Source organism: Nannobrachium achirus, assembly GCF_963921795.1.
Source record: "Nannobrachium achirus genome assembly, chromosome: 13".
Classification (NCBI taxonomy): domain Eukaryota; kingdom Metazoa; phylum Chordata; class Actinopteri; order Myctophiformes; family Myctophidae; genus Nannobrachium; species Nannobrachium achirus.
This window is the reverse complement of record NC_137833.1, coordinates 29,615,288-29,635,267: the sequence shown is the minus strand read 5'-3', so window position 1 is coordinate 29,635,267 and position 19,980 is coordinate 29,615,288. Positions and strand designations below refer to the sequence as shown.

The window sequence follows — 19,980 nt, the reverse complement described above, 5'->3', positions numbered from 1 at the left end:
TATAAACACATGCATGTAGGATAGGATGCTCATAACAACATAATAAAAGCTAAACGCAGTTGCTTTCGCCTTCGTCGCGTTTTCGTGACGCAAAACGTTTGACATTCATGCTAGCGTGTGAGAATTCGTGAAAGGTAAATATCAATCCATGGTGTGAGTTTATCTCTTGTTAAAATGTTTATAATAGAAGCCTGTGGATATATATATATTTATATATCATTTTTTCATCCCAATGAACCCGCAGCAGCTATTTTGTCAACCTGATAAATTCACTGCATTTAGCATATAGCGTTAGCACACCCAACCTTGGACACTGTAGAGTCTACAGTAGACTATAGAGCATGACTACATAACGAGCTAAATGGCTAATTTTCTATTTACGTTCCTCTCTAACTAGGTTGGTCATGGTGTCTGTCTGGTCTAATAATCCGTTTGTTGTGTTGTGTTCTATCTTAACTAGGTTTGTTGTCTGCTTCAGCCTTCAGTCATGTCTGTTATCCACCATCTGTCAAGATCCTTCATTGGGCTCAGCCTCAGCCCAACACAACAGAGAGCTTTCAGGTCAGTTGAGGAGCTTGCAATTTCTTCCACGCACCATGTATGATGTGCTGTGACCTGTGAGTGACCGCATTCTACCTCAATGGTAGTGAGTTACAGGGTAAATGTATTTCTGTCTTAGCCTTTTTAGTATTTAATTTAATTCTCTAAATTTTTTAACAGCTATTATGTTATTTTTTTTTTACTTGGCTTGAGCACAGTCTAATACATAATACGTGGGGGGGCGAAGATATTATAGGGTATCAAATTGATATGTTTAGCAAGATTGTTTTGTTCTTTACAAACCATTTTACCGCATTCTCACTGCACTGATGTCTATAACCTTTTCTCTATCATTATCTATACATTATAGTTGTAGATAATGACATGAGTTGATGTTGTGGAGCCGGTGTCACAGGATTGTAAGATGTACTGTACATCTTTGCTTAATCAATCACTTACAGTGTCCCTTATGACAAAAAAGGTGGATCTACAAGCCTTAAGTCTGATTGTAACATATTGATCCTCTGGACTGTGTATTTATTTACATATTTGCTTAGTATTTTGCCTGTAGGTATTAGCTAATATAAGTTTTGTCCTGCAGTGTGTCAGCAGTTGCTGCAGCCATCCAGAAAATGACAAGGGTACGAGTTGTGGATAACAGCACTCTTGGAAACACTCCATATCATCGTGCACCAAGAGTCATCCATGTCTACACCAAAAATGGGGTGGGAAAAGTAGGTGACAAGGTTTTGCTCGCCATCAAAGGACAGAAGAAGAAGGCACTTATTGTTGGACACAAGATGCCTGGAGACCGCATGACTCCACGTTTTGATTCGAACAATGTTGTCCTAATAGAGGACAATGGCAACCCTACTGGGACAAGAATTAAAGTCCCCCTACCTACACATCTGCGCAAAATGGAAGGAGACTACTCCAAACTGCTTGCCATTGCTAGTAAATTTGTATAACGACAGCATCGTGTACCTAACCACTTAAACCCTTGTCCTCTTTCTGCTGTGAATATTTTAGCGAAAATAGATCTACAAGCTCACAATGTATTGACACCTTGTGAGCTTGTAGATTGTCTATTGGCGCAGAAGAGATTTGGTGTAGAGGGAAACAGGAAAGGGGCTAGTATAGTGAAATCTATCAGTCTTGAGTATCTGCTCCTTCATGTACTCTTCCTGTTCCAGCTTGAACACATGCTGAACATATGCACTTGCATATTGAACTGTTTCTGAAGTTTCTCATTAGTTGATACAGAACTGCTCAAAGCTGTTAAGAGGTGTCAAGGACTGCAATGAAGGCCTGCCGTTAGATGTCGGTGATCAAGGATCATTTGTTAATTTGCTCCGTTGTCAGCTTATATCCAGCTGAAGAGCTTAGCGTCTGTTTGACTCTCGACTAGAGCATCGGAGGAGTTGCTGGCCTGGTGACATTGTATGGTCTTGACGCAAGTCTCGTGAGCCGTCTTCAGTTTCCTGTGGCACCGCCAATGAGACATGTCCTGGAAGAACATGCACACCATCTCGTAGAACGCTGTCTGTCAGTCCCTAGTCTTAAAGTATATAGGGTTTAAGTGGTTATTAATTACAAGCGATTTCCACTGCATCTCTTGAGTCTGATTGTACATTTTAACCAATTAAATGTTCTTTATAAGGTGGTACAGTGCTCAGTGCTCACAATCTTTGGCTTTGGTCACTGTCAATGTTTAAAGTTGCTTCCAAGACATGTTCTGGCACAACATTGTTTGTTTTGGGAGGAATGATTATTCCCAACTAATAACTATGTGGGTAAGATGACTGTCCCATTTCACTCTTTAGGATGTAATGCATCATTGTATGCTTACAATAAATATAACCTTTACAGTGAATGCAAGTCACAAGTTCTACCATAAATATAACCGAACAAAGCAGTCGTGTTATACACAGTATATGCTATATGCTCATGTTTTTTCTTGTGTGCTACAAACAGCAAGCAATTGGATGAAACCTACCAAACAAACGCTTTAGGGGTAACATTTATTGAAGGCACAACATACATTCAAAAACACCATACACACAGTAATGGCATTCCTTTTCTAACAGTGTCTTGACAATCACATGGTGCTATGATTAGGGAGTAAGGCTTACATAATAACATTCACAACTGTTAATAACACTGGTGCTCTAAACTTAGGCTCACTACTTGAACTATTAAACTTCACTAACCATATCCCTGAATCGAACAGACTTCCCCTGTAACAGTACAAATGTACTAATTTGTTCTACAGGTTATGTTATTGACTTCAAGTTCAATTCAGGGGAAAGGTATTTCTACCATACATTTGAGGCAAGTGAGGTTTTCTACAAACCTGCACTGCCACCTACAGGTTGAACATTGAAATGTTTGTGTTAAAAAGAAATCTTGCAAATTGCAAAGTAAAAATGCTACATAACAAATCAGGTGTAATCAGAACCACTGCAGTAACAAATTAATCCACATGTCAAAGAAATGAATACAATTATTTCTTTCTCTCATTTGTTTACAAGACGAAATAGGCTTTTAACCACAATGGTAGAAATGTGGTCCGATAGTCAATTAAGTGATATGTAGATATCCATGTGGGGCAACACAAAGTTCTGATACTACAGTATGTACATCAGCAGTTTTCTATCATGCTTTGACCCATGCCGTTTACATCAAGAGATGACAGGTGTGTACATCATAGTGAAGATGATTGCAGCATAGCAGCAATTGGCTTTTTTACATCTTTTGCATAGCAAACCCAAGGTTTGGGTGAGAGGTAATTAGCTTGGTCTTATTCTGCATTACACAGCTCTTACCGTTGTATACATTTATTGAGGTGTGTGTATAAAGGATTGTTTATCGACAGGACACTATAAGGCTGAAGGTGTTCAGGGCTCCGGCTTCATGGCACACTGCAGTCGCTCTAGCTTTTCTGTACATCTCTGGTGAAAAGGTCCTCTTCAACCACACATGGTAATGTATAGCCACTAGAATGTCAGGGAAAATCACAGGAATTGGTAAAATGTTAAAAGCAACAACATAGACAGGCTGTAAATAACACTGCTTTTTTAATGTTCCATGGCCTTTGTGAACTCCCGGTTTGTGACAATTGCCCTGATAAATAACATAACTGATAATGTTTTTGTAGTTTCACATTTGATAGTGGTGAACACATCTGACAGGCTGACAAATACTTCCATATGCTTTCTCTAGCAACAATGGATTATTGAACTAATAATGTAATTTTGATACAGAACTCACTTCTGTGATGTTCATTTCAGCCACGCCTTCTCCTTTATCTAGCTGCTGGAAAGATCCTGTTGAAAGTAAAATGAAATGTCTTTTATACAGTATAGTACAGTACAGTGCGCAAATGTCTGCTGTTTGTGGGTTATGATCAAGGGAATATCACTGTTTTATTTATGTGTGAATATATGGACATCATCTTCTATTGTAGAGGAACAGTACTCACTAAACATGGCTTCAAGTTTGACCAAGCAGCAAATGAAGTTGTCAAAGTCAATGACTTCGTTCTCAGCATAGCGCGCCACCAGAAGCTGGTTCAGTCTGTTGTTCAGTTTAAAACCTTCGTAGAAAGAGATCAGGGGTTACAATGGCTTGTGTGTGTGTGTGAGTAGATACAGTAAAGGTCCTTGCACATTGCTGAGTTTTTTCGTTGTGTTTTCAAAATCCGCAAAAAAAGGTTTTTCAGGTCAAGGACCTACAGTATAGCTGAGAGAGAGAAAGCAGGGACCCAGTGGCAACAGCTGCGAAAAACTAAAAACATCGACCCTGGTCTGAATTTTTTTTTTTACATGCCCCGAAATTCGCTCAGATATTCAGCCCAATATCACAGTGATGTGCAAGAACCTTAAGTCCTCTGAAATATTGTACCTGCTGCCTCCACAGCAAGACGCATTTCATACGAGCTCATGGCCCCTGACTTGTCCAGGTCAAATTGTCTGAAGACACCCTGCCAACAGAGGCAGAGATGAAGAAATGAGAAATTAAAATAAACTCCAGGTGTACAGGTAAAACTGTACATTGTTCACTAAAATCCAAAGCAACTCTTACCAGCCACTTTCGGATCTTGTTCCAGAGGAGCTGAAACTCCACCAGTCCTAAACGTGCACTGCCGTCTTTCTGGGAATAACTGAGTCAAGGTGTGAAATGACTATTAGACAGAGATTGTCACCAACTTTATGATACTACTATACTGATATTTCCATGACTGACATTGCAAGAGGATACATCCATGAGATTGACCATAGTCCTACAGGACTCCATACTGAATCCATCAGTCTTCAGATCTTTGTCTGAAATGACAAAAAAATAGATTTATCTGAGACCGTTCAACCAACTCGGGCTCAATTTATTACACAATGATTAACCTTCCGATTTAAATGAATTCTAAACAAATAGATCTCACTCACGTCGAGTCACCACTCTGTTCAGGATGGTCCTGAGCTCATGCACCGATATCTCCATATCCTGAGAAGAACACAAGAAAAAAATATACAAATGTTTAAAAAAAAATGCAAAGGGGATACGTTTTTAGTTTAAGTATGATTTACATTACCAGTGAACTTACCTCACCCGCTAACTGAGCAAACATGGACTTAAAAGAGTCCTCAATGTCATCCTCAGATATGTCTTCCTGTGGGCAAACAAGCAATGGAGATGTGATGCATTGGGTTAAGATAGCGATCATTTAACCACTTTAACCCTAGCATTTCTATTTTGGGCATGGCATTATAGATTAAGATGTTTTATTTATATAAAAATGTTCAAAAATAGTGAGAATAGCAGATCTGCAAGCGTGGAAGTTGGGTATTAGCTCTTTGCTATAGAATAATAAGAATACCTCGTCTTCCAAGTCAGCAGATATTTCATCATCCATTTCTCTGCAAAGGAAAAACACATATTGGTATAAGTGGTACGAACACATATCTACTGATCCATCTAATCAAAATAAAGGCCACATACTGTGTTTCGGAATGCTTCTCAGTGAAGACTCTGAGGACAAAGTCAGCCTCTTGACTGGCCTCGAAAGTGGATGGAACGATGAGATACTCTCCCGGGGGCAGACGGAGACGCGTGCTCACCTCTCGCAGATTGATGAAGGTGTCAGAGCGAGCACAGGATGAGTGGGTCAGAAAGAAATCCTTCTTGAGGTGGACACTCTGGCAGCCCTTGTACTGAGGGATTACATGACAAAACTGGGGTTGAAATTCCAGGAATATAATATATCAGTGGCAATGGAGACAGTGGAAAACAACAACAAACATTCTCTCAGTATGGTATTAATCATGATGCTGTGATCTCGGGAGTGGTGGCATTTGGTGTTACGCCATACCTCTTCTGGGACCTGCATAAAAAAGATAAAAAGGGGCTTGAGCTCAGGTTGTATTTCAGAAATAGTGGTGGTAAAAGAATGAATCAAATTAATTTAGAAATGGTGCTCTCACATCATAGATGGCAAAGCCAATGGTGTGCATATCCTGGCCCTGGCGCCGATATCTCCGCCTGTCCTTCTGCATGAGAGCCACCAGGAAACTGCATGCCACCTCATCATCTTCTGGGTCGTCATCCTCCTCCAACAGAGTGATCTTATACTGTGGGTTGATCCAAAACGTGTCTGTGCAGAGTGCAGATGACCCATTTGATATTGTTCATTTGCACATTTGACCGTTTGTTGCTTGCAGTAATAATAAGTGAACAACAAAATACTATATTAATGCCTGTAATTGACTATATTCACATGGCAGCCAATGACTTCCTCATACTCAGGGATTTCCCTAGTGCCCACCTTTCCTGTATTCTTTAGAATGTCTACCCCATGTAGCTACCCCAGTGCCCTTCTATTCTAAAAGAGCGGGTCAACGCGGGATTTGACCCGCTCTTTCATAATAGAAGGGCTTGGTTACTTTTAACTTGGCAATCAGTGTTAACAGTCAGACCTCTATAATGTAATATCAGAATGCCAACAAAACAATACATATCATTTGATAACTTTGGGGCCTTTTCTACAGTTTTAGTGTGTAGCATGTACAATAGTTTGATGAAGAAAATATTCTTGGGACTCACTGGGGTTATTCCTGCAGCCCCCAGCAGTGCTGCCTCTCCTCCACCCGCCGTAGAATTTGATAGTGTTCCAGTGCTTAACACTGTCATCATCCAGAACATCTGGAGTCAGGTTACAGATCTCCAGACGGGAAAACTGCCTCAAGAACTCATTGAAGGACATCCTGGATTAACAAGAATACATATCATATTTCATGACAACCAGTAAGACTCCCTAATCGGGAGATAAGCGACCTTCAGGTCGCATGTATACACAAATTGGCCTGTAAGTCCGCTGTGCGTGATTTTTAGGCAACATCTGTAGGAGCAGTGTCCATTAATGTTGTCTGCAAAAATTAACCTCATGGAGGCGCTAGAAGAGGGGCATGTGAGAAATCAGGGGCAGAGGTTGTGGTTTGCCAGTCAAGGAGTGTGTGTGCAAAGTTCAGCATGGATAGGGGCAACGGTGCCGGAGATAAGAGTAGGGCCAAAAGTGTGACATGAAGTGACGGACAGGACAGACAGCCGGTGGAGGTTTTCATAGTAACTCGCGACCTGACGGTCGCAACAACAAAAAAGAAGCACTTGCTGGCCAGAAGTTTCAGGGATCTTACCAAAACTCCCCGTCTTCCATTTGATCATTTAGATCTTCCCGTTCAGATGGGTCAATCTCATCCCATTCAGGGGAACTGAACAAAGAGAGACAGACAAAGATATGTATTTTAACAGGCTGAGACAAAGTGGTTATAAAATCAAAGTCTTTCAAATGGAACTATTAACTTGTGATTTAGCAAATTTAGTATGTAGGCAATGCTTGGATCTCCAGGCTCACTTGTCACTCCAGGAACCAGTCCACTCCACCTGTCCCCAGGGGTTACGCACTCTGATCAGCCTTTCTGTGTGTCCACGGAACTCTACCTACATAGCACAAGAGAGTTGAGTGGCAATAGCATGGTCTCACAGATAACATACTGTCTACTGTGCATACTCCAATGTGGATAGATCAACAAAAATACACAGACCTCCTTGAGGCCAGTGAGTGAGTAAGCGTGGCCCTTCACAAGCTTCTTGAATGTCACTGCCTCCATGTCAAAGGCGCTGGTGATCTGTATTTATGTGAAAACATGGTCAGTGCATTCCAATAAGGATCATCTGAGAATAGGGTTGAGCAATATGGACAAAATAAAATATCATAACCCTAACCCTAAAATATCAATATTTATGACCAAATATCTCAATATCGATGTGATGATAATATCAATTTGTGACGATATCAATTTCTCTTTTTTTAACAAGAAAAAGCAAAAATACTGAAAATGGCAGATCTACATACAAGCTCACATGTTACAGTGTGACTCATTGTGAGCTTGTAGATCTTTTGATGAAATAAGCCTTAAGTGATTAAAATCAGGAAAAGGCAACATTTATGTCATATCACAATATTATCCCAAATCCGAGACAATATCTAGTCTCATATCACAATGATATCGATATAATATTTATATATTTCCCAGCCCTACCTGTGAGACAAACTAAATGGAAATGCTTTCGGTGCTACTCAGCCTTTCAAAACGGAAGAGCATTGCCGTGGTGGTTTGCCCGTGGCCCAGCACTTACATCGATCGAACAGCCCAGCAGCGAGCCTCTCTCCAGGGCTTTGCTAATTATCTTGTACAGGTCTCTGGGCGCTTTGCGGAGCTCATACATCTCTGACACTCCCCCCGTGAAGTCCTCAAACCCTTCAGTGGTGCTGCCTCCTGACAGAGCCTCATAGGAGCCATTCAGCCTGCAACCACATAAAGCACACATACGTAGTTCATTTTTAATGGCATCAGCCAGAGTGCTCGTGAACGTGTCTGCTGGGAGGGCGGCTCTCAGTTTTATGGCTGGAGGAATAAGGACTAGCACTGAATAATTCAACAGTTGGGTGGAGCCTTTAAATACATACTTGGAATATGCCTTCTCCAGCAGAGCACTCCAGAATTCATTGCCCTCTGCAGAGTGAACAAACATGAGCTCTCCGTCTTTGACGGGCAATCTGTCGTCAATCACAACGTCAACCCAATCTCCGAACTGCCAGAACTGCAACACAAAAGAATCAACAATCAAATTATAATATTCAAACAGTATTCCAATATGTAAAGTAATAGCTTCCAGCTGGCAAATGGACATATCGTTTCATTGCGAGGAGACTGTTAAGTACTTGGAAGTGGAAGATTCCAGCGTAGTCCTCTTGGAAGGACTGGCCGTGCGGGACGACCCGGTGAAGAAGCCTCTCGTTCAGGGTGAGGGAAGCAATGGCAGCTAGCAGCCAACAGTCACCTGCAAGTCAGAAAAGGAATCAGAGAGAGAGAAAGATGATCACACTATCGTTATGACACTGTTTTTCTCTAGTTTTTGAGCGGTGCTACTGGATGGAGCTAAGCTCCAACATCTGGCTTTGTTCGTATGTACGCCCAGGGTCACATTGGCCAAGCTTTGCGCGACACATAATGAAATTAACTCTTTTTCTTTAACACTGTTAGTGTAAAGTATCAGTCACTGTATCTAGAAGGATCCATTTTCCAAACAAAGAGGGTGCGGGAAATCATTTCCTATGCCACTCTACATAATCTAGTTTTCTGGTTCACCAAATCACCATGATTCAATTATAGCACTTAGAGGAGAAGGCCTTATGCACACCTACAGGGACAGGTGCGTTGGAACGGTGACAATGATGAATGGAAAAGAAGAGTCCCGCACACTGTCTTCACTCACAATAGATTTAATACAACGTTTCGGTCGTTCAGACCTTCATCAGGCATAAATGATGAAAAAAAAATATGCCTGATGAAGGTCTGAACGACCGAAACGTTGTATTAAATCTATTGTGAGTGAAGACAGTGTGCGGGACTCTTCTTTTCCATTCAATTATAGCACTAAAATAAGTGGAAAAACATCTCAAAGAATCAGCATTCGTTGCCTTCATTCAAACCAGAAGATGTTTCAGTTCTGTAGTTTTCAGCAAGCTCTTGCATTATCTCTACATCGACCCGGGCACTTTCTGTGTTAACCATTCCCAACTGATTTAGCAGCCTATCAGAACTCACCTAAAGCTCCCTGACAGATGTCTGTTCTGGTAGCCCCACCCACGATGAACTGAGGGTCATCCGTCAACTCCTACACAATATGAAATGTCAAAGTATTACTGATATGCACCTTAAGCATACTTGTATTTTCAAACAATTATATTTATAATTTCATTTGAACAGTATTAAAATTTGCACTCAATTGTAAATGAACAAATAATAAAAAATAAAATAAAAAAATCAAACAAGGCAGTCTAGAAATGTGTGCTGTGCATACTATATTTGAGCTGTGCTTGCAGCGCCATCTAGTGATCAAAATTGCAGACAGTGACTGACTGACTGACTGACTGACTGACTCTCTCTCACACACACACACACACACACACACACACACACACACACACACACACACACACACACACACACACACACACACACACACACACACACACACACACACACACACACACACACACAGACAGACAAAAGCATTACAATAGTTTTGCACTCACAGCTCAAACTAATGCCGTAATAAAAAACACAACCACACACTGTTCTTCCATCTACAGTGTGCTGTACTGTATATTATTGACGATGTGTTATTGAAGCCAAGTGAAGTAAACAAATGTGATACGGGAGTGGTCAGAGGATGGCAGCATGGCACAGACTGCCAACAGCTGCAGTGGTCTGGAGACTGGGACGTTCCTCCTGCCCCTACTTGTCCTGTTCTGCCCCAGACATGCATGGACCCAGATCTATAGGTATGTGTCTGGCATGTTTATATGCAGACTAGAGACAACTGGCCTAAAGTAAACTGGGGGTCTTTGACATCAACAACAGTGGTGTAAGAAGTACTCGCATCTTTTACTAGTTTAAGTAAAAGTATCAATACTGCAATTTAGAAATACTCTGTTACAAGTATAAGTCGGGAATTCTAAATTTAGCAAAATGTCCCATTTCAAGTATTCAAATGTATGCAAATCTTTTGACAATCAATTTTCAAATGGACGAAATGTATATAGGGCTGAAGTGGTTAATGTATGTTTTCTAATGATAATCAATCTACAAAGTAAGCTGTAACTAAAACGTTTTCAAATAAAAGTAGTTGAGTAAAAGTATAACTTTTAGAATCGAGATATAGTGGGGTAGAAGTAAAAATATTGGAAATTGGAAATACTCAAGTAAAGTACAAATACCTCAAAATGTACTTAAGTAAATGTACTTGATTACTTTCCACCACTGTAGGTATGTGACTGGGATGTTTATATGCAGACTAGAGACAACTGGCCTGGAGTAAACTCTGAGTGTCTTTGACATCAACAAGCCCCATGGAAGGCCCATCGTATCGTACACAGCAAACACCTCAGTGTTGATTGATTTAACCCTGAGAGTGAAAACACCACCTACCGCCAGCACTCCTTATTTGTATCAGTAGTAACTTGTTGCCTATTTATTACATATGTATGAGCAATTTGTTTTGATTAGACAGATTTGTGATGATAACTTGTCCATGGATGCTAAGAACGATATTTTACAGACGCTACCGTTGATGGCTGCCTGCTAATCCTAGTTACTATGTAGCACTTAGGCCAAATGGGCAGTTTTACTTCACCACTTTATCTGTTGTTGGTTGACTAGGCCAGGGTTCATGCCTCCTACTCAGATGTTGCACTTTGCAGGCTGCTCTGGTGTCGAAATGGACCCAAGTGGACCCTTAAGACTTAAGGGTCGAAGTACAGTGCTTAGTACACTCCAAATGGGTTCAATTGGTTAATTTGTAATCATTAGTGTTACATTAACGCCGATGATTTTACTGTATACACACAAGTTTTGATGGGTTGTGTTTCTTGACGGGCTACTTCATGCCTACATGTGTGCACACAAAACGAAATATGAATTCCCCAAACAAATCTGCTTCTATAATTTAGAAATTGTTCAGTGAGTGCGCATCAGTGACAGAGAGATTAATCCCAGCTTACAGTACAGGTTATTAAAGCAGAGATCCAATGAGGAGGGTGCCAGCTCTCCCTTAGTTAGAGATTAGATAACTGTTAATCACTTGAACCCTAGCATCCATATTCTGGGGGGAACATTAGCCAAAAATAGCAGATCTACAAACTCACAACAACAACTTATCATGCTGTGAGCTTGTAAATCAGGTGTTTTTGGCAAAGAGATTTGGTGTTCAGTGAAAAAAGGCATTAGGCCTACAAAGTATTCATGGGTTTCAAATTTAGTCCTACACCGGCCATGTTGAGGACCAACGCTGGTGTTCTGATTGGGGTAGAACATTAGTTCTATGCCAATCACTCAGACAAATTGAAACAACTGTGCTGGTCCTCCTCAACATGGCCACTGTAGGACTACATTTGAAACCCATGAATAGTTGCAATTCAAGTCCAATTCACTAAGTAAGTGGTTAACTCTTACCGTGGGCCTCATCCATTCTACACCACTGGTTTTAGAGGAGTGAGGGGCCAGTTCCTTGAAGCCCAGGGATGGAGGCTCTGCTGGGAAGCAGGGGTCTTCAAACAGGCACCCAGACTCCAGACATTCTTGCTTCAGTGCCTCGTAGTCCTGGTCGGAGAAGGACAGCGCCCTCTCATTGGATCCCATGCCTTCCGCTCGTAGCCTGTTGGCGTATATGCTTGCAGAGATCCCTCCTGCTGGATGCATACTGATGCAAGATAAAAATACAAGGCTGGGTGGGTGTGGATGGTACCAACTATAAATAGCCAACATGCTAAACAGCAGCACACGCTAGTCTAAAGTCCAGAAGCACGGCCGTCAGGTTTGGTTTGTTCATGCTGGGTTCACTACAGGGTGATGTCTATGTTATTGTTTTCAAATCCACTCCAAATTAATATTTTTTCCCCCTGCTGAACATCATCGTGGACTGGATCTGGCTTCTACTAATCTGGTCTGACTGACACATCAGTGAGGCATTGAACTTATTCATGGCAGTCTTGGCAGAGGATATCAGCAACCTGCGTTTAGCACAATCCAAACACAAATCTTCCACTTTGCCATGTTAAACCAAAGGCAAGTTATATAAATTATTAGCAAACAGATGAAGCTTTAAACTGTTCTCGAAAATACTATACTTGGCAACTGTTTTAGTGTTTAGTTTAGTTTTGTGTTGTAATGGTGAGACTAAAATTGTATTTACTGTAAGCATGCTAAAAAAGATGCAGGCAAATGTAAAAGCCCAACAGAACAAACATATAGACTGTTATGTGTATAAATACAGATTTTAGACAGCAGGTGATTCAGCAGTATGAGCCAGAGAAAGCACACCACCACCACCTTATATTTATAAATCAAACATGATACCTTATTGTGTCTATGAGCAAGCTGAGGGAATAAGAAAAACACAGTTGCATTGATATAGAAGAATAGGACTTGCTTAAAATACAGCATTTCAGAAATAATGTGGACACATCTTCACCATCATATGTCTATTATTGTAGACTCTACAGGACTCTACTCTACTCTCGTGTACAGAAACTGTTCAAACAAGTTTTGGTGTTGTGGGAAAGAAAGCAGACGCAGGGGGAGTTTAGAGTTTCCCCTCACAGTCCCTCTCTCCTCTCTGAGTGCTGCTGGCAGGGTGCACTTGCTTTTCTCTGCCAGAGAATACTCATTAGGAACTTTTAGTCCGTTCACCACAGAATTGATCATGTCATGTATTTATGTATGAAGAAAAGGAAAAAGAAGAAAATAAATAAAAAGCAACATCAACTGGACAGCAGGCTGGCTGTTAGGTTGGTGTGATGTTTAAGGTCGGTGTGATGTTTAACAGTGAAATGGCTCTGGGAAGTCTGGCTGAGTTTACAGCTCCGTGGTCCACCGCACATGAAAGGAATGCCAATGAGCTAGTTTCTATAGGAAGCAATTGTGCAGGGAGGACACAGTGAGAGATGGACTGACTAAGAAAATAAATGCATGAACGAACAAACAAATTAATAAATAAACCATGTAGGCTATGTGCACAACACACACAGTCTCACACACACGCTATCTTCTATTTATGTGTGTGTGTCATACAACCAAATTCTATGGCCAAGGACGTTGTATAGCACGGGCCCTAGACGGGCCCCGAGCCCAGTATTGGCAGGAATGCTCCCCCCTGTCTATCTCTGTCTGTCTCTGCTGTCTCTGTGTGTCTGGGGCCCTGCGGAAGAGCGAGCAGCTGGTGTACGGAACGAAACGGGTGCCTCTTTATTTCGTGTTCATAGAAAAGCTGATCCGTGCAGTCCTATAGTGATGTCATCCACAGTATTTCAACCTCGACAAAACACCAGTGACACACGACTAAGAGCTTCTCCATACAATAATGCAAAGAAACCACTGTATGGTGGTGTCCGTGTCCCCAATACAGTGACAACACGAGGGATATAGTGACCCAAGTTGTTGGTATGCTGTTAGCTGTGGTCTATAGGGATAGAAGCAGTTTTTTTGATTGATTGATTGATTGATTGATTGATCGACTTTATTAAAAGTTTGCAATTATGTATGATGGGCTGCCAAACCTCCTGGATTTTGCAGGAGTCTTCTTGATTTCAACCTCATCCACTTGGTTGTCATTTTTCCTTGATTTGGTATCAAACTCCCCAAATTAACCAAAACACACTCATTGCTTATCAAATCAATTTCTGTAAGCCTACTTTTAGCGTTTTAATGGATGAATGGATTGTAGGCCTACCCATCATTTTCCAGTGCTAGTAAAGCAAGCAAACAGTATCAAACTCACAAAATTCACCCAACACAGGAAATTACATCTATTCTGTTAAAAAGGTTGGGGGGGGGGGGGGGTTGGCAGGCCTGGCCAGGCGAAAATAATAGGCTAACACAAACATCCCTAGGGATTGTTTCCATTGTGGTCCTGTGTATTCAGTTCGAAAACTCCTTCTAACGCTATGGACCAGAGGTTCGAGCTAGTAATGGTGTATGCTGTGATTGCTGTCTGCCTGCGGCTGCGGTAACATTTCTCTGCAACCAGCTTTCACAAAGGCCTTTAACTATCAGGTCAGTTTGATATTGGATACAACAAGAGGCGTGGGTGCAGATCAGCTACTTTATAGCACCTGTTCCTAAGTCTAAAGGGCTGCCCTGTTTTCTTCTCTGCGCACTTCCTTCTCAGCAGTGGAATTCAGAGATTTAGTAGGCCTAAATAAGTTCGTTTTTTATTTCATTTTATTTTTTAACTTTTTTGGTATGACATCAGATAAGTTGAAGTGTTCAGCCTGGTAGCGTACCGTTACGTATGCTGAACTGAAACGCGTAGGCTAGGCTAGGGGCAGCTCTGGTCCATTGATGAGTTCTCCTTGACGCTATGTCATCTGTAGTAAAAAATAAAACATACAGTTTCGCTACTCACCAAAACAAAGACGACTATAGGGAGTTGAAAGCCCACTTTCCTTAGTGGGCTTTCAACTGCCCAGGCTGCCCCTCACCTCACGTCTAAAATACACTTTTTTAGACAGAAAATAAATATTTCACCGGAAGGCGAAATCTGGTCAATGGAATTTTCTATTGACAATATCTGTAGAGGGCGCTGTGGAATAGCTAAAACCTCCGCTGACATATTTTCTTTTCTGGCCAAAAAGTGTATTTTAGATGTGAGGTGGGGCCCTGGGGGGCTCAGAGTGTTCCCACTAAGGAAAGTAGGCTTTCAACATCTTAGAACCGTCTTTGTTTTGGTGAGTAGCGAAAGTTTATTTTGTATTTTGACCACAGACGAGAGGTTGAGCAGCCTGGGCTACCGCGGCTGTGAGCGCAAGAGCTCACCGGTGACATAGCGTTAATGAGAACTCCATCTAACGCTATGGACCAGAGCTAAGCTAGGGGGAGGTGTAATGACAGGCTGCTGCGAAAGCGTTCCGTTAACTATTATATCTTCACATCGACCTATTCTATACACTTTAGAGATGACAAAATAAATAATGACAACACTCACCAATCTGAAGGGAACTTCCGGCTCTCTCTCTGACGACTTGGATAGTAATAATGTCATAAATCAGTGTCTGTGCAGTACAGTAGTGCTGCAGTGGACCAGAGTGTACACTGCGGGAAAGCTTAGCCCAGCCCCAAAGGGGGTTGGGCCAATAGCAGGCCTTGCATTCCACTGTAAACTCTGTTTACTGAAAGGGAAAATTAAACACAGCAATCATTATTGACTTGTACCGTTATCTGATGCATTGGGAGCCAGATCAATGGAGCCCCATGTGTGTGTGTGTGTGTGTGTGTGTGTGTGTGTGTGTGTGTGTGTGTGTGTGTGTGTGTGTGTGTGTGTGTGTGTGTGTGTGTGTGTGTGTGTGTGTGTACTGTGTAGGCTACATTTCATGGTGTAACACAACATAAACCTATATTAAAATTGTCTTCATGATTGATTGAAATTATATTAGACAATATCTAACAGGTAGAACAGCTGTACAGTCAAAACAAAACAATTTAGTACAGTAAGGGGATTATAAGGGGACACTTTGAGCTTTAATTCAAGCCCTTATGTGAATATGTATGATGCCGGTAAGTAGCCTAAAGTGGTCACTGGAGCTCTTCAAACCTTGAGGGCGGATTGAGATTACATCTTCAAACTGGCCTGGGAACGTAAAGAGGAGACCTGGTTAACTTGTTAACCAGCTACACACCCTTGTTCATCCATCCACACCACATAGCCAGGGGCCAGTAATCGGACATGAGACCTTCAGTGTCCCAGGTGGTCTCTATGGCCATCCATTGTTTATGGATGGAGAACAGGGTCTCCGTTTACAAGCTTATGGAAAGTAGTCTTTTTGCCAACACCAAAAATCTGCCACAGAACTAAAAGAAAATATATGGTTTAGGTGGAAATTGTGGGGAAAATGTTATTAAAGGTTTGAAGAGCTCCAGTGACCACTGTACTTATCATACATATTCACAAAAGGGCTTGAATGAAAGCTCAAAGTGTCCCCTTCAAAATGATATATAACATATAGGCCTAATATAAAACTTTGCAATATGTCCCGAACATGAGCCAACACCAAGGTATGCACTTTCAAAAGGGAATGGTAACTTTAGCAGCCTGATAACACCAATCTCGCTACCAGTCAGCAAGGTCTATCATATCAAAACATAATCTATATAGGAATAAAAACATCACAACTAGAATTTGCCATTCTACGTGGTACCGATATGTGAAATTTTGGCTTTTGGCCCAAGGACTAAGTCAAAACACCCTGCCTAAAAGGAACACACCAAAAAAGTCCTAGCAGTCTTTTTTCCGTTGGGGTCTTTGTTTTTAAATTTATCACCCTATGAAAATGTTATTCTTACTTGTCTGTAAAGCTTTTGAAAAGCTGACTTGGCGCCTCCAAGCAGACCAATTAAATGTGAACTGGCAGATTCCACAGGTTTACAGACTGTAAAGCTGAGAAGAATGAATATGCTGAAATACTTAAATACTTGTAAATACTACATACTGTAACAACACACTCGGAAATCAACAGAATGTATTTTTGAGTTTGTTTCATTACAATTGTACAATTGTCAATTACTTGATGGAGAGACCAACAGAACCCTCCAACCAGAGAAAAATGGATGGACACTATAGGGAAATATAGCCCACACTATATGGAAATACTAACATTTATTCAAGAGGACAAGTCACACACATATTGGGAAAAGTGGATTCTTCCTTCAGCCCATGGACAATGTATGATATAAAACTAAATTACTAGAGTAATAACTATTATAGAATGCAACCATTTTGTCTTGTTTTATCCTTTTTTCTTTTTTTCTTTTCTGTTTCTATCCTTATATTTTGTTTGCCTATCTCGAGTCTTGAAATATTTTCCCAATAAAAGAATTGATGGAGGAGGAAAAGGGAGAGAGGAGATGACCTGATAAAAGTTGTAAAATGAATGCCATTCTACATCATGATGATGCATGTGCTTTACCCTTGATCACCAGCTCATTGTAGGGGTTTGATGCAACAGTTAATAGAACTAATCAATTAAATCAACGATTTAATAAATAAATAAACTAAATTAGATCTAAAAGTTCATGTGTCACGATGCAATTCAATTGAATTCAAAGGAGCTTTATTGCCATCAGAAAACATATGTTTACATTACCAAAGAAAGTGTCAAAATATAACAAACAATGTGCAACTCATTGCAACCCTGCCTCATTGACCTCCTCCTGCCAGAGGCATTGTTTCACCACTTCACTGCTTCATTGGATGCTGTGGTGCATCTCTCTCTCTTGTAAGCTTGTGCAACCAGATCAGTCCCAGCCACTCCTTTTATAGATGTCATGATGGATACAGTAGCAGTACTGCTCACATCCTCTTGCAGTCAAGGCTTTTCACCAGTTCCCTTCAAAACTGCCCCCTTGAAGCAAAATTACCAGAAGGAATTGGTACAAATTATGTACAGACAAGATAATGGAAGGATTTATTGTACCATTAGCTTGCTGTTATTGAGTTTCCTACTTTCAAGCCTGTTGGCAGACAACGTATAAATGGTTTGTAGGCTTCTAATTACGCCGTAGACCACACAGTACCACTGTGACAGACAGTTAGAGATCGCATTTGGATTGAGGCAAGATTCAACAAATATTCAGTTTCTAGATTTCTTATTTTGATTAAGAATGGTGTCCAACGATAAAGGACACCAAGTTACAGAAGTTTTCCATATTATGGCATACGTACTGCAGATTATGCTGACAGAGGGTCTGTGGGGGATGTCGCCTGTCCAGATGGACAGATATAGTGAAGTCTAACTTAGCCTAGCAGTTATACCATCGTCCACCCATGTTAAAACAAGGAGGGAGATACTGCAGTTATTTAGCTAGATGCATTAGTATCTAGGCTGGTTATACCAGGCTAAGTCTAACTAGCCCTTTAGTTTGAGAAGTTGCCATTTAGATGCATTTAGACTATATTCAACAAAGTCGAATATCACTATATCAGTAGATTAATAGATATATTTGGCAATCTATAAATTCAGCCACCACATTCCATCCTGTTTCTGTTTGTAACTGAAACATCAGTTAACACACACAAAAGTCAATCAATAGACCTTTTAGACAACTACATGTTGCTATTGCTAAGCTATGTATATTTACAGAACAGTACGTTTACTCGCCACAATTCTCAATGGCCCACATTTAACAAAGAAAGCAAAAGTTATGTCAAATATCAACCCTCAACTCATATTATATAAATTATAAGATGGATGATTGATTGATTGATTGATTGATTGATTGATTGATTGATTCCCCAACAAAACATTGTAATTCACATAGGGATATGCCATGATGACACTGTGTTTTTGATTGTTGTTAAAATACTAACCAGGAGAGGGCTCTGTGTATCATCATAAACGCCTGTCACTGTGGTTCCCCTGACACATCACTGTCTTGGCCATCTGGCCAGCTTGACACAGAGTCACAGTGATGTCACAGTGATGTGGACATCAGGGATGTCGATATACAGGTATGGGCATAAAAGGGACAGAGTCACAGTGATGTCACAGTGATGTCTCCATAAATGGGCATACAAGGGATTTGGTTCCCCTGTCACGCTTGTCTTTTTTGTTGATTGACTCTCACGCTCTGACATCACGCTCTGACATCACTGTGATGCCAGGGGAACAAATCCCTGTTTGCCCATATATGGAGATGCGGAGATCCCTGTGATGCCAGGGGAACCAAATAACTTTTGTGCCCATATATGGAGATCCCTGATGTCATCAATATTAAGCCCATATCTGTGAATGCCAATATATAATCACTGTGATATCAGGGGAACCAAATCCCTTGTATTGCCATATGGAGATCCCTGTGATGCCAGGAGAACCAAATCCCTTTGGCCAGATGGCCAAGACATGGCGCGATGTCACCTTAGGGCGAGGTCGCTTGTCGTTGAGATTTCACTTCCTTCTTTCTTTTCTCAGTTCACTATTTGCTGGTCAAATGAGGTTATTTTTCAGAAAATGTGTCTAATCAAGTTCCTTTTCTTCACCATTACTACGCATGCATGCAGTTGTTGTTGGACAAAGCTATCAGTAAAAATGCCATTAGCCTATTTAATGTGATATAGCAAGGCATAAATGCAAAAATGTATATATCATATTAATTGTTTTGAATTGATTGATTTGATTGAATTGATTGTCAATGTATGATGATTTGTTAAGTTAAAACTTATATTAGTATTATTTTTTAAACCAAATATCCCCCGGGACCTGCAAACAGAACCAAGGTGAAGTTAATCCGAACAGAACTTAAGGGTTAAAATACTGACAACATCACCTGTTTC

General features: G+C 40.9%; 2 protein-coding genes across 2 annotated transcripts; one reads left to right on the top strand and one right to left on the bottom strand.

Annotated features, from left to right (window-relative positions):
- LOC308296629 (large ribosomal subunit protein uL14m-like) lies at positions 1–2,153 on the top strand. Its single transcript, XM_080739959.1, has 3 exons — positions 1–134; positions 461–561; positions 1,142–2,153. The coding sequence occupies exons 2-3, from the start codon at positions 488–490 to the stop codon at positions 1,506–1,508; spliced, it is 441 nt and encodes a 146-aa protein (XP_080596085.1). The 5' UTR covers positions 1–134; positions 461–487; the 3' UTR covers positions 1,509–2,153.
- Positions 2,154–2,564: 411 nt separating this feature from the next.
- On the bottom strand, positions 2,565–15,746 carry capn1a (calpain 1, (mu/I) large subunit a). Its single transcript, XM_080740493.1, has 22 exons — positions 15,640–15,746; positions 12,111–12,357; positions 9,702–9,771; positions 8,816–8,934; positions 8,561–8,694; positions 8,230–8,398; positions 7,635–7,718; positions 7,445–7,530; positions 7,227–7,301; positions 6,637–6,797; positions 6,018–6,187; positions 5,906–5,917; positions 5,536–5,747; positions 5,414–5,453; positions 5,141–5,206; positions 4,983–5,040; positions 4,801–4,865; positions 4,624–4,692; positions 4,444–4,522; positions 4,022–4,135; positions 3,811–3,866; positions 2,565–3,536 (listed from the first exon to the last, which is right to left on the bottom strand). Exons 2-22 carry the CDS (start codon positions 12,354–12,356, stop codon positions 3,510–3,512), a joined length of 2,112 nt encoding a protein of 703 aa, XP_080596619.1. The 5' UTR covers position 12,357; positions 15,640–15,746; the 3' UTR covers positions 2,565–3,509.
- Positions 15,747–19,980: the final 4,234 nt, after the last annotated feature.